At 43.8% G+C, this 14,159-nt stretch overlaps 1 protein-coding gene across 2 annotated transcripts; it reads left to right on the top strand.

The window, feature by feature from the left end:
* Positions 1 to 554: 554 nt before the first annotated feature.
* LOC110534123 (glycogen phosphorylase, muscle form) lies at positions 555 to 13,442 on the top strand. 2 transcript variants are annotated; one of them, XM_021618803.3, is made up of 21 exons: positions 555 to 888; positions 4,270 to 4,371; positions 5,193 to 5,271; positions 5,413 to 5,516; positions 5,651 to 5,782; positions 6,052 to 6,163; positions 6,365 to 6,447; positions 6,857 to 7,000; positions 7,223 to 7,315; positions 8,370 to 8,516; positions 8,667 to 8,830; positions 9,182 to 9,296; positions 9,490 to 9,591; positions 9,864 to 10,011; positions 10,120 to 10,178; positions 10,295 to 10,436; positions 10,612 to 10,822; positions 11,693 to 11,827; positions 11,916 to 11,982; positions 12,103 to 12,258; positions 13,167 to 13,442. In XM_021618803.3, the coding sequence occupies exons 1-20, from the start codon at positions 646 to 648 to the stop codon at positions 12,253 to 12,255; spliced, it is 2,535 nt and encodes an 844-aa protein (XP_021474478.1). In that variant the 5' UTR covers positions 555 to 645; the 3' UTR covers positions 12,256 to 12,258; positions 13,167 to 13,442. The 2 variants fall into 2 exon arrangements, with proteins under 2 accessions (XP_021474478.1, XP_021474477.1); XM_021618802.3 differs by having other exon boundaries at positions 12,103 to 13,442.
* Positions 13,443 to 14,159: the final 717 nt, after the last annotated feature.

Here is a 14,159-nt window from a genome sequence, read left to right as displayed (position 1 = left end):
GCTACAAGTGTTGGCTACTGGCTCCTGACATTAACCACACATGCCTTTCAAATATCATGGCCTTTGGGACTGGGTCAGAGCTGCTATTAATGGACCAGGGCTCCATGATAGTACTGCAGTGACTCTTGAAAATGACTGAGGAGGAGCAAGGCACGCTGGGGGCTGTAGTGAAGAGATACAAATAGGATACAGTTCTTCATCCCAGTGTAATAGAGAGAAATAACTAGAGGTGTCTGGCCACAGACTAGTAGAACAAATTCATAGCTATTACTTTACATTTTAAACCAGCTGAAAACCTTTTGCATCTCCCATGTCTCTTTTATATGCCTCCAAAATAAACCATTTTCATTTGCAACAAGTACTGTACGCTTTACAATTCAATTCAGATGCATTTCGTTTCTAGACTGCAAGATGTGAAATAGGCCTAATCAACACATATTCCTATGGAATAATAGGGACTGAGTAGTAATTGGCTCTCTATTTTGAGTACGCCTCGCCTTCTTCTCAATAGTAATGATCCCTCCTATAAATAGGGGAACATGACCCATCCATGTGGCTGCTTCTGTAGTAGTGTCTGAACTGGGTGGAAGTGTCATTTTATTGTAAGAAGGGAGCCGGGGTCAGAGCCGACGCAAGAGTAGCATTATGTCAAAGCCGTTGTCAGATCACGACAGAAAGAAGCAGATCTCTGTGAGAGGTCTTGCCGGTGTGGAAAATGTGGCAGAACTGAAGCTTGCTTTCAACAGGCATCTCCATTTTACGCTGGTCAAGGACAGAAATGTGGCATCCAAACGGGATTACTACTTTGCTCTCGCCAACACCGTGCGCGACCACTTGGTGGGCAGGTGGATCAGAACCCAGCAGTACTATTATGAGAAAGATCCAAAAGTAAGTTAAACTATTGTAACGTTCGTATCACCTGTAGCCTACTACAACCCATAGAACAGAATAAAAAAAGTATTAAATATAATAGAATGTAATAGTCATTAGAAATGAAAATAACAAATGGAATAAAATGTAAAAATGTTCCATTTGGTTTCACAAAATAATGCAGAATTCAGTGGGTAATATACGGGGCATACTGTTAGCAAGTAAATAACATAATTCTACTGGTCCTGGGTATCCTATACAGGTACAAATAAATAAAAAAGCATACATTTGTACATATATTGCAAAATCTATTTCAAATGCATCAGAAAACACATTTAAAATGTATTAAATATATATTTTATGTATTATTTTGCAAATGTTTTATATTTCACATGTATCCTGAAAATGCATACCCAAAAATATATCTTACGTTGTATTTCAATTAAATGTAACATAAAATAAAGTAACAAATGCTTTACTGCTTAATCTGTAAATATTTTCATTCAAACAATTCCGGAAGTGAAATGAAGTTGTTGATTGCCTCTAGTGGTTGAATCATTTGGATTTCTGGAGCATTTACACAATATTGTAGTCATGAATATATTATTGTGTACCTCCGACCTCAGGTAAGAAGCATACTGTACCAGTGGCCAGACGTATTGGCAGGATAACCATGCCAATTTAGGACAAATGTGTTTAAAACATCGTCTGATCTCCATGGCAATTTAATATGACACATATTAATACATAATGTATACTCTTTACTTAACACTGAGTGAAAATGACAGATTTGAAGCCTGATTTGAGGTTTTCCCTCGTCAACCCCAGCAAAGTCCACAGAAGGACCCTGTCCCTGGGTAAAATCTCTTTGCCAAATGTTGCATTGCTGCGTGAACACAGTATCACCTTCTAATGTCACTGTAATGTTACGCCATGACATTTCCAATCCCCTAGCACTCCTCGGCCATCGGGAGTTGTAATTCTAGACCTCTCTGTGACCTTCTGTCTCCTCCTCTCCTGTACACATACTATAGTGAATACAGGAGCCTATATACTGTAGCTACAGTTGTAGGAGTAGCAGAGATACCAATTGACCTCAACAAATGGAAAGTGACGGGGAACAACTTTTGTTTCCATGTCTTCATTGATTCCTTTTATCAGACGGAGCCTTCTATCTAGTTATGAATCAGCATCTTCCATGTCGATCTTATTTATGATAAATCCTTACAGACAGTGACACATAGTCAGTACAAGATCAAACGCCGTAAGAAATGTTGACACACAAAAAAAAGATGTGTATCACAAAAATCACATATAATATTCTCTTTGTATAATAGGTATTTGTGTGTGTTAATACCATGTTTATACCAACTAGGGTAATTACTCTACGTCAGAAAGATGCTGCCTGTATTGCACTTGCCCTCTGACCTTCTCTTTATCACCTCATCCAAGGTCAGCTGGTGGTTATGGTGTCCCTCTCTGAAAGGTCATGAGTTATTCCCTCAAAGAAAGGTCAAGATAGAAACCCATATGAGCAGGGAGGGCAAGAGGACACCTAATCTGAGAAAAAAACAGGAGGCTGGTTAGAGTCTAAATGTATGAGAACATAGAGAGCTCTTCTCCTTACATGCCAAAAATGACCATTTATATGCACATTCTAATGCATCCAGCACATCTGCATATGATGTGTTATTGGATGGGAAAACAGAGACATTAACCCACTGGGCAAAAATGTAGGTGCGGCGGCTCATTAGAATCTTTTGGGGCGTGGTTTTCGTCCAGTTTTTTTTGTGCAACCGTGAGTGAGAGTGTCTTTCCAGTTTATGTAATCTGTTATACTGTCACATGTACTTTATGTCTATTGCCAGTGGCAGTGTCTTGTGAAAGACTCATGTATGGCCTTGTGTCTATTGCGAACTTTTGACAAAGTACTTCTCAGTTCTCTCCTCAGGAACCCCAGCTGTTCCAGAGCTAGCACACCTGATTCTACTTTTTAATAGACAAAATAATAAAAACCTTTTGGAATTTCAACAATATAATATGGCTATTAAACCAGAATAAGTAAAATATGTATGTTTCTTCAAATAACCTTTAAGATTGAGAAAGTTTTTTTTTAGAACCTTTCTCTATAAAGATTGTATAAGGAACCATAAAAAAGGGTTCTATATAGTCCTCAAAAGGTTGTAACCATATTGGAACCCTTTTTTGGTGACACTGGCATATATTTTTAATGGTTCTTTATAAAACCTTAGGAAAGGGTTCTTTACAACACCAAGCAGGTTCCATTTACAACCTTATGAGCATGGTTCTTTATAATGTCACCAAAAAGGCTTCCGCTATAAGTCAAAGAACCCTTATTTGGCACTATTGGTTTTTGGTGTGAAGGGTACATGCAAAGATTTTTCATACCTTGATGTAGGAGCTCGTCTCCGAAGTTTAATAAAAAATGTAAAAAACAATAACAAATGCACTTGGGCGGCCAGAGGCGCTATTTCTCCTAATGCGGATCCCAGCTTTAACCCAAATGTATCCAAATGATTACCAATTTTATGATAGATGGTCATATTTGTTTCGTACACATTTGCTCGATTTGCACACATTTATACAAGATGGTGCGTTTTGTAATAAAAAATGTAGAGGGAAACAAGTGTTTCCAATGACTTCATCAACCAATCAGCGGGCAATGCCAACTCATAATTAGTTACAATCATGAGGTTCTGCCATTTTCACATATGTTGATGTTGGGGTGGTGCTGGAGATGATATATTTTTTAAATGTCCCTTTAAGTAATTTATTACATTTGGTAAATTAGCTCTCTACATATTTACACTACTGTATCAATTCCCTGATACAATTATGTTTTCAGATCTCTCTTTCACTATTCATGGGTATCACACTCAGACTAACCTTTACAACAACCCCAGCTGAAGCTATTTTTACCTATGCCAAAATGCCAGTGTTACGTAACACCAACAGCAATCTGTCTCCCGTAGTCCCCCCCCCTCCCCCCTCCTCCCTGCCCTCTATCCCGTTCTCTCGCCTCTTGCACCTCTTCTTCCTCTGCTTGAGAGTGTCAGACCTCCCTGTAAAACACCAAGAGAGAAAACGTGACATTTCAAAGGCTAAACTAAGGCTCAGGTGTCAGATTTCCACATGCTCCTTTCTAATGGCAGAACATGAAAAGTCAAAAAAATATTCGAGGAATTTCCTTGACAGTTTGAATGGGTGCCCCTACAGTGAAATATTGCTATGTCCGACTCGTAAAACGAGTGTCAACATTTGGGTTCAGCAACATTTGGGTTCAGTGACTAATTGGGTATTACTTGTTATGGCTAGAGAGTGTTAGCTGTCCCATGGTATCCCTCTCATCTCTCTCTCCCCTTCCTCCCCTGTCCTCAGCGTGTGTACTACATCTCACTGGAGTTCTACATGGGCCGCACCCTGCAGAACACCATGGTGAACCTGGCGCTGGAAAATGCCTGTGATGAGGCCGTATACCAGGTGAGGGATGCTCACATCCCGTACATCATGTCATGGATTCTGGCCAACATAGCAAAATGCGATTTTCATTGCTGTAGCTAACCAAGGGGCAGTCAAACTGACTGCACCTTGTGTGACAAACAACTTCATTTTCAAATTTGACTCAAGGTCTAGCTGAAAGGAATTACACGGAAGAAGAGTTTGTCGTGTGCCTGTGACTAAAGACCGGAAGTTGTGGGTGGATGTTAAAGGTCCAGTGCAGCCGTTTTTACCTCCATATCAAATCATTTCTGGGTAACAATTAATTACCTCACCGTGATTGTTTTCAATTCAAATAGTCAAAAAGAAACAAAAATTAGCTTCTGAGAAAAGAGCAATTTTTCAAGCAATAATTTTGCTAGGACTGTCTGGGAGGGGTTTGAGTGTTTTCAAAACTGAAAACGAGCGGTTATTGGCAGAGAGTTTTGGAACTCTCTTTCTTATTGGTTTATTCATGTGTTGACACCAGGCAGGCCAAAACTCCATCCAACCAAAACAGGCTGACATTTCAGGCGGCCTTTCCAAACAGCTCTTACACAAAGGTCTTTTCTCCACAACTACACAGTATTATTCCAATCTGATCGCGTGGAAAGATACCTAAAACACAGCAAAAAAATCACGTTTTTTTGACTGCACTTGGTCTTTAACCGCCAATTGTGCTCCAATAAGAGAGTGACCAGGACAAGATTCCAAAGCACATTTAACCATATTATTGGCACCAATCCAGCTCTGTTTAAACTGAATGCCATTGCCACAGAGCTGTGGTTTGAACTTGGCTTGACCTGAGCCCCTCTGTTCCGTAGCTGGGTCTGGACATGGAGGAGCTGGAGGACATGGAGGAGGACGCAGGCCTGGGAAACGGTGGTCTTGGACGCCTTGCCGGTAAGCTGCCTCGCTACCTCCTCTCACGGAGAGCGTGACATTCTTGTGCCTTAGACAGTTTAGATCACCAGAAGGATCTAAACAGGATACAAACGGTATAAACAGGATCAGAAACATAGCCTAACCTAAGCCTTTCCTCAGCATGCTTCCTGGACTCTATGGCTTCTCTGGGTCTGGCTGCGTATGGATACGGTATCCGCTATGAGTTTGGCATCTTTAACCAGAAGATCGTCAAAGGATGGCAGGTAACGTGCGCTCATATGCTTCCGGGGTGCTTTTCCCCATCCTTTCCAGACCATAAGACAGAAGGAAGTACTGTGAAACAACTTGTTTTGCTGAAAGTGCCCGACAGACTGCTATATGACCAAATGATTGGCAGGTTGAGGAGGCTGATGACTGGCTGCGTTACGGCAACCCCTGGGAGAAGGCCCGACCCGAGTACATGCGCCCCGTCAAGTTCTACGGCAGAACCGAGCACACCCCAGATGGTGTGAAATGGGTTGACACTCAGGTGAATAAAGGACAGGGGTTGGGGGTGAGATTGAGGGTGCATATTAGGAAGGTGTGTGTGTGTGTGTGTGTGTGTGTGTGTGAGAAGGGAGATGAAAAACAAGTTGATATGGCACTGGATGCCAACAAGGAACCATCATTGAATTATCATTGAATCATCAATAAACCATCATTAAATCTTCAATGAACCATCATTGAATCAATCATCAATGAATATGGATTCCGTTGGCAGGTGTCTCTAATCTCACTCTCTTGTCATTGTGTTGACAGGTCGTGTTGGCTCTGCCATATGACACCCCTATCCCCGGGTACAGAAACAACATTGTCAACACCATGAGACTGTGGTCTGCAAAGGCCCCATGCGACTTCAACCTGAAAGACTGTAAGTGTCTTACAGAGGCCAAGGCACTATGTATGCGTTGCTTGAATACATGTTTTTCGCCTTGACTGGCTGCAATCCACCATTTCATGTGCTTAGTTTGCTAGATCCGCAAATTGCTAACATTACTCATGTAAGTCATGTTACATAATTGGCTACTGGGAACCGTTGCCCTGAGGGTGTATTTTTCCTTGCCTCCAACAGTCAACGTTGGTGGGTACATTCAGGCTGTGTTGGACAGAAACTTATGCGAGAACATTTCCCGCGTGCTGTACCCCAATGATAACGTAAGAATATGTCTGAATTTCTCTCTAAAAATCCAAGTGCAGTGTCGGTTTTGATGATATACAGTATATAGATATTATAGATACACGTTAGAATACATTGTGACAGGTCTGCTCTATACTCTGTATTTCTTCTCTTAAAAAAAGGACTGGCATTGACGGGAGTCTTATGTATTGTGATCACAGGAGGATGGTGGCACCTGAATTGGGGAGGACGTGGCTCGTGGTAATGACTGGAGCGGAGTCAGTAGAATGGTATCAAATAGTCGCCATTCCATAGACTCCATTCCCACCGTTATTATGAGCCGTCCTCCCCTCAGCAGCCTCCACTGATTGTGACACGCCCTCAAGATGGCGACAGACAGATATGACAGGTCAGTCTGGGCTCACCTCTATGTGTCTTCCTCCCCAGTTCTTTGAGGGCAAGGAGCTGCGGCTGAAGCAGGAGTACTTTGTGGTGGCCGCCACCCTTCAGGACATCGTCCGTCGTTTCAAGGCCTCCAAGTTTGGCTCCAGAGAGATCGTCCGCACAGACTTCGCCCATCTGCCCAACAAAGTGAGAACTCCCGAGTGGTGATTCAAACGTACACTTAGATGTCTCCATTTCACTTTATGTCTTCATGTCACTGGCTTAGGCATCCTTTTTGTTGATGTCTTGTTCTGATGTGGCGGTGTTGCATTCGTACTTGTGCCCCTCTGTGTTTATATCGGTGGTAACTTCGAAAGTTATGCTGTGTCAGTACAGTTATGCTGTGATTTTAATGTCTGTCGCATCCAGGTTGCCATCCAGCTGAATGACACTCACCCTGCCATGGCCATTCCTGAGCTGATGAGGGTACTGGTTGATGAGGAGAAGCTGGATTGGGACAAGGTGAGTGGAGGAGAAGACGAGGTTCTGACTAGGGAAGACTGAATTACTTTCCTAGAGCTTGCCAGCTTGTGGTCCTAAATGAAAAAAGGAAATGAGTTCACTCTGGTTCTTTAAGTCATCCCTGTGGGGCAAATGAATGGGGGAAGAATACGGTTTTGGGATAAACGCAGAAAATAAGGTTTGAAGTTAACACAAACTTATGAGAACTTATACTGTATGTTCTATGAGATATCAGTCAGTTAGACAGACTTTGATGAATTATGAAGTCTGTGATTTTTTAAAAATGTATTACATAAATGCTTCGAAATTCATAAAAAGCGACGTTAGCTGATGAAGAGGATGTCATGGAACAAAACGTATCAGATCTCCTAAGCCTGTGTTTACCACAGACCTTATTTTCAGCGTTTATCCAAACACCTCAAACTCTATTTATTTCCTGATAGGCTTTGGCCAAGAGCCATGGCAGAGTTAGTGTCTACAAAAAGACACCATTACTATTGCGCTCTATTACCCTGAACAGTAGTACATCCGGTATTACTGCCCACGCCATTTCATATGGAGTTGTACTTCTGTAATGATACCAGGAGGGGGCAACAAAGACCAGCATAGTAGAATGTGTTGGCTTGGGCCATCGAGATACATAGAGAACTAGGGCCCAAAAGCCTGTTTTAGCATGGGCAGCACCATTGAGGACTTTCACCACTTTGAGATATTCAACTTGGTGGGACTTCCATCACATAATTCCATCCTGGTCATCAGGAGGGATCAGCCAATGAATGATGCTCTTGAGCAAACATTCCATAACTGCAGGTGGCATTAAGTCGCCAACCTTGGCTTTATACCTGTTCAAACAACACACTCCAGGTGGCAGTATGCATGCACCCATTCAGTTTGTTTACCAACTCAGAAGTAGTAGAAGAAGACGCCATAATGGGACAGATACAAAAGAGTAGTCCTCCATCCTTCTCTACTGCCTTGGCAGTATCAAGAGAGGGTCACGAACCACCAGGTAAATACATCCTATTATCTTACCTCTGTCCTTCTGTGTTTCCAGGCCTGGGACGTGTGTGTCCGTACCTGTGCCTACACAAACCACACCGTGCTGCCTGAGGCCCTGGAGCGCTGGCCCATTGACCTGTTCCAACACCTGCTGCCCCGTCACCTGGAGATCATCTTCGAGATCAATCGTCGCTTCCTGCAGGTACGTACGTGCGGGCAGGTGGAAGTAAGACTACTGGTGCCATATAGGAAGTGTTATTACAGATCAGTGCCCCTTGCGCTTTGTCTAACTCGGAGCTAATGTACCACAACATGTTATTAGAGGCTAACTTTATTGAAATCCGCCCTCCAGTACGTTGCCTCTAAGTTCCCTGGCGACAACGACCGTCTGCGCCGCATGTCCCTGATTGAGGAGGGCGGATGCAAGAAAGTCAACATGGCTCATCTGTGTATCGTTGGATCCCATGCTGTCAACGGCGTAGCCCGCATCCACTCAGAGATCCTCATCGCCACTCTGTACGTGTCCTACACAAACCGCATACACATCACATTTAGGCTACATTACATGTTACACATTTAGCAGACGCTCTTATCCAAAGCGACTTACAGTTAGTGCCTTCAGCTTAAGGTAGTTAAGAGAGACAACCACCTATCACGGTCCTAAGCCGTCCCCCCCCCCCCCCCCCCCCCCCTCAATAAGTAGCTAATTACACATTTAAAATCATAATATTTCAAAGTAACACAGACGCATCAGGTGTCAATCGATGGATTAGTCATTTGATGCGTGCACATTTTCAAAGGGTTAGTTTGAAGAGTTGAAGCAAACTAACTGGATATATTTTGGGCTACTGCGTGTTCTGTGTGCAGGTTCAAGGACTTTTATGAGTTGGACCCACACAAGTTCCAGAACAAGACCAATGGCATCACCCCCCGTCGCTGGCTGGTTATGTGCAACCCTGGCTTGGCTGAGGTCATCGCAGAGGTAGGGGAACTGTTGCAAAAACACTTAGAAAGTAGTACGGCTTTTGCATTGGAAGTAGCCATATACATTTGAAATCATTTTGACCATATGTTTATAATATCAGTGTTGCAAAATAGATGTTTCTGTTCACGATGAGAGCGCCAGTAACCTGATACTTGCACGCTAACCTTCCTAATGTCATCTCTTTTGTCAGAGAATTGGAGAGGAGTTTGTCCGTGACCTCGACCAGCTGAAGAAACTGTTGAAGTTCATTAATGATGATGCTTTCATCCGTGACATCGCCAAAATCAAGCAGGTGAGTCCAAGATACTGTAGTACGTCACAGAAGGCTGGTGAGGGGAGGACGGCTCATAATAATGGCTGGAATGGAGTGAATGGAACGGTATCCAACACATAGAAACTATGTATTTGATGTGTTTGCTATCATTCCATTCATTCCGTTCCAGCCATTACTATGGGTCCGTCCTTCCCAGTTAAAGTGCCATCAGCCACCTGTGGGTAGTACTGTAAGTCATTTGACAAGTTCTGTGCCTACTTCACACCCCCATCATATCCTCCCTAATGTAGGAGAACAAGCTGAAGTTCGCTGTGCACCTGGAGGAGCACTACAAGGTCAAGATCAACCCCCAGTCCATGTTTGACTTTCAAGTCAAAAGAATCCACGAGTACAAGAGACAGCTGCTCAACTGTCTGCACATGATCACCTACTACAACCGTTAGTACTTCCCTGGCGCTCTCTCTCTCTCTCTCTCTCCCTCTCCCTCTCCCTCTGTGCTTCTACCTCTCTCTACTCCTACTATACACCCATCTGTCTATTTCTCAGGTATCAAGAAGGAGCCAAACAAGCACTGGACCCCAAGAACCATCATGGTCGGAGGAAAGGTATGTTTGGCGGCCCTCAGCCTTCACAGTAACAGCGTGTAGTTACCGGAAGTAAATATAGAACAATAGCTGACATCCACAACTCATTATGCAACACCCTCTCCCCCATCTCCCAGGCTGCCCCAGGATACCACACAGCCAAGATGATCATCCGTCTCATCACAGCTATCGGTGAGGTTGTCAACCACGACCCCGTGATCGGCGACCGCCTCAAAGTCATCTTCTTGGAGAACTACAGAGTCACCCTGGCTGAGAAAGGTGACCGACTAACCCATAACCCCATGGTTCTCTGGTATAATGTGTAGTTTACCCTCGTCTACAACGCTCTCCTCTTGTACTGTATCCCTCCATCCATCTTTCCTTTTCTCTCTTCCCTCTCTCTCCGTTTTTTCCCACGCTTATCATTTCTCTCACACTCCTTGTCCCCTCCCAGCCATCCCCTCTGCTGACCTGTCTGAGCAGATCTCTACAGCTGGCACAGAGGCCTCTGGCACTGGCAACATGAAGTTCATGCTGAACGGCGCTCTGACCATCGGCACCATGGACGGAGCCAACGTGGAGATGGCCGAGGAGGCCGGAGAGAAGAACCTCTTCATCTTCGGCATGAGGGTGGAGGATGTGGACGCAATGGACGCCGGCAAAGGGTGAGCAGGAAGACGTGGACATGGGGACAGGGAGGGAGAAGAGACAGTGGGTTAGAGTAGGGACAGGGAGGCAAAGAGAAACTGATCCACGGGAATGGGAGTGCTGTGGAGGAGGGGGACACAGAGAGGGGACAGGCTCTGCCAGAGTCCGATACTGATAAGAGAATTATGTTCTCAAGGTACATAACCCAATTTCATTATATTACTCTGTCTGCAAAACAGAATTTGTAAGATCCTGGTCGAATGAAACAGACGGAGGCCCAGCTAAAATAGTCAAAAAGGTTTATTCGCGGGCGTGTTTATTCGTTCTGGCGTGCACCGTACAAAGACCTTCATTTAAAGTGAGACACATCCTTTCACACAGAACATTAGTTATCCTACGCCCACACTGTCCTGCTACCCAGCCGACATAGGGAGAGACCCTGGGAAGTTCTCAGTGCCGAAACCCTGGGAAGTTCTCAGTGGCCCAGCCAAGGTCGGCCCTGAATCTTGCTCAGACAGTCCGTTATCAAGATACTAGATATATTGTCACCAAAACATTAATTCTGACTACGAACTACACTCTCAGATATAATTCTACTGACTAAATCACACACAGCATTAAAATAGTCTAATGATTTCATACAATCATATGGTTTCAGAGTTATGGTTTCAGAGGGTAATATTCTAATAATTCTAATCATATAATTATATTAACAGATACACAAGTGGCAAGGTGTAGATACTGTTTGACCAGGTCTCCCTTGTATAAGAAATATCAATCTCAACATACTGTATGTTTTTCTGTTTAAGATAATCGAGACAAAAACAACCTGGGGAGCGCGTCAATCAGAACAGCGTGCTTTAAATACTGGCCTTTGTCTTGCACAGATACCACGCCTCTGAGTACTACAACCGTATTCCCGAGCTGAAACAGGCCATGGACCAGATCGCTGGTGGCTTCTTCAGCCATAAGCAGCCAGACCTCTTCAAGGAACTTGTGGACCTGCTGATGCACCACGACAGGTAATCACACACACACACACACACACACACACGCATGCACGCACAAGCATTTTCTTCAACGTATTCTTATCTAATGTTTTATGCACAGGTTCAAGGTGTTTGCTGACTACGAAGCCTACATCAAGTGTCAGGACAAGGTCAACGAACTGTACAAGGTCAGTGTTATGGCTAAACAACATAGGTTGCCTGGTTCAGGTATCCATCCATACCGTATCAAATATTGATCTCCTCGTCATCTTTCCTTCCGTCCTGTCTGTCCCTCTCTCTAAAAACAGAATCCCAAGGAATGGACCAAGATGGTGATCCATAACATTGCAGGCTGTGGTAAATTCTCCAGCGACCGCACCATTTCCCAGTACGCCCGGGAGATCTGGGGCGTGGAGCCCAGCCTGGAGAAGATCCCTGCCCCCGACGAGCAACTCAAATAAGCTGTGCGTCCACTCCGCACAGTTCCCTTCTTCACCACTGACCCCCCCACCCCACAATAATCACCATTAGATATGCCTGAGGGAAACGGACAATCATTTCTTAAAGCACTTCCCACTGGGCGCACATTGGTAGAACCAATGTCGATTCCACGCCCTTTTCAATGTTGTTTCCACGCCATTTCAACCAAATGACGCGGCACCAACGCGGAATAGACGTTGAATGGACGTCTGTGCCCAGTGGGTTTAATGACTTCATTGATGAATGTCTGTTTTACTAGTCTGTAGCATATACATAGAGTTCTGGCTGTTCACATGGCTCACACCATCACTCTTCAAACCCCTTATCATGACATGCATTGAGCCCACAATAGCAGTAGATGAGAAAGGAGGCAATGCCTTCTGTTTAGTGACAACAGAGACATGAATTGACCGATATTCACTGTTCTGTCACTGATCAGACCATGCGTGTGTTACGGTCTAAACTGCTGTTGTTCTGGAGAGGCCATAAGAGCTGTGTGGTGGCTTTTGCGTTTGGTTATGTGGACTTGGATGCGTTGCTGAAAGAGTTTGTGTTTTTTCTGTAGTTTGAGCTATATGCATTTATCTTGGCTTGAATGCCGTCAATATTGTACATGCATTCTCATAGCATAGGCTCTAGTCAATGATGAGAACCATCCTTCTTAGGGAACTGCCATGATTGTGACATGCTTGCTCCTCCTACATCCGCCCACCCCATTAATCTGATATGTATGGTGGCTAAAGGACAACCTCCGTGCAAACTCTCTTCGGGGACATAGGCCTGCATTAATATATTGATCTGTATCTAGTCTTTTTACTCAATCAGATAGAAAACCAATGTTAAACAGCTGTATATTTGTCAACCTGTGTATATGTTTTGTTTTGACCTAAAGAAATTGACGTATGCGTGTAGTCCATTTGAAGACCTCTGAGGGTCAGCCTGGGAACCAGAGAAGAAGAGCCGTGGATAACACAGCTGCTCCACAGACGGAGGAAGTGTCAGTGATTTGTTGTTGAGAAACCCACACAATGGCCTTCCCAGACGTCTATTTGTTTCACCTTACGGTAATCAACAATGGCCAAGAAACAACTGTGGCCAAGAAAGCCACATCTCCCCGTCTTTTCAGGATGCTCTTCATACTAAGACAATAAAAAATAGCAGACCTTTGGCTTTTGTTCATCACACACAAAGATTCCACTGTCAGCATGTGTACTCGATATATGTTTGTGTCTTAGAATTGAAGTGCACAAGCTCAAACGCTGAAACAGGTATAGTGGCCACCTACTTTGAAAGGGACTCTGCTTGGTCATACTGACATGGTTAGTCTGTGTGTTGATAAGTAACCACATAAACAGAGGTGCAACACATTACAAATGGAAACCATCTGCCTTGCAAATTATTTGCTGCCCTTAATGTATTTATAAAGGCAAGCTTTTTATAAACATGCACATATAGAGTACCAGTCAAAAGTTTGGACACACCAACTCATTCAAGGGTTTTTCTTTATTTTTTACTATTTTCTACATTGTAGAATAATATTGAAGGCATCAAAACTATGAAATAACACATATGGAATCATGTAGTAACCAAAAAAGTGTTAAACAAATCTAAATATATTTGAGATTCTTCAAAGTAGCCACCCTTTGCCTTGATGACAGCTTTGCACGCTCGTGGCATTCTCTCAACCAGCTTCATCTGGAATGCTTTTCCAACAGTCTTGAAGGAGTTCCCACATATGCTGAGCACTTGGCGGTCCAACTCATCCCAAACCATCTCAATTGGGTTGAGTTCAGGTGATTGTGGAGAGGCCGGAAAGCGGGCTGCCTTCGGAGAATTCGAAGGCAATCAAATAAACCCCTCAATTCTGCAAGCAAACGTGCAATCT

The sequence above is a fragment of the Oncorhynchus mykiss genome, chromosome 10 (genome assembly GCF_057628025.1).
Source record: "Oncorhynchus mykiss isolate SJ-2025 chromosome 10, ASM5762802v1, whole genome shotgun sequence".
Classification (NCBI taxonomy): domain Eukaryota; kingdom Metazoa; phylum Chordata; class Actinopteri; order Salmoniformes; family Salmonidae; genus Oncorhynchus; species Oncorhynchus mykiss.
This window is presented reverse-complemented; position numbering and strand designations above follow the sequence as displayed.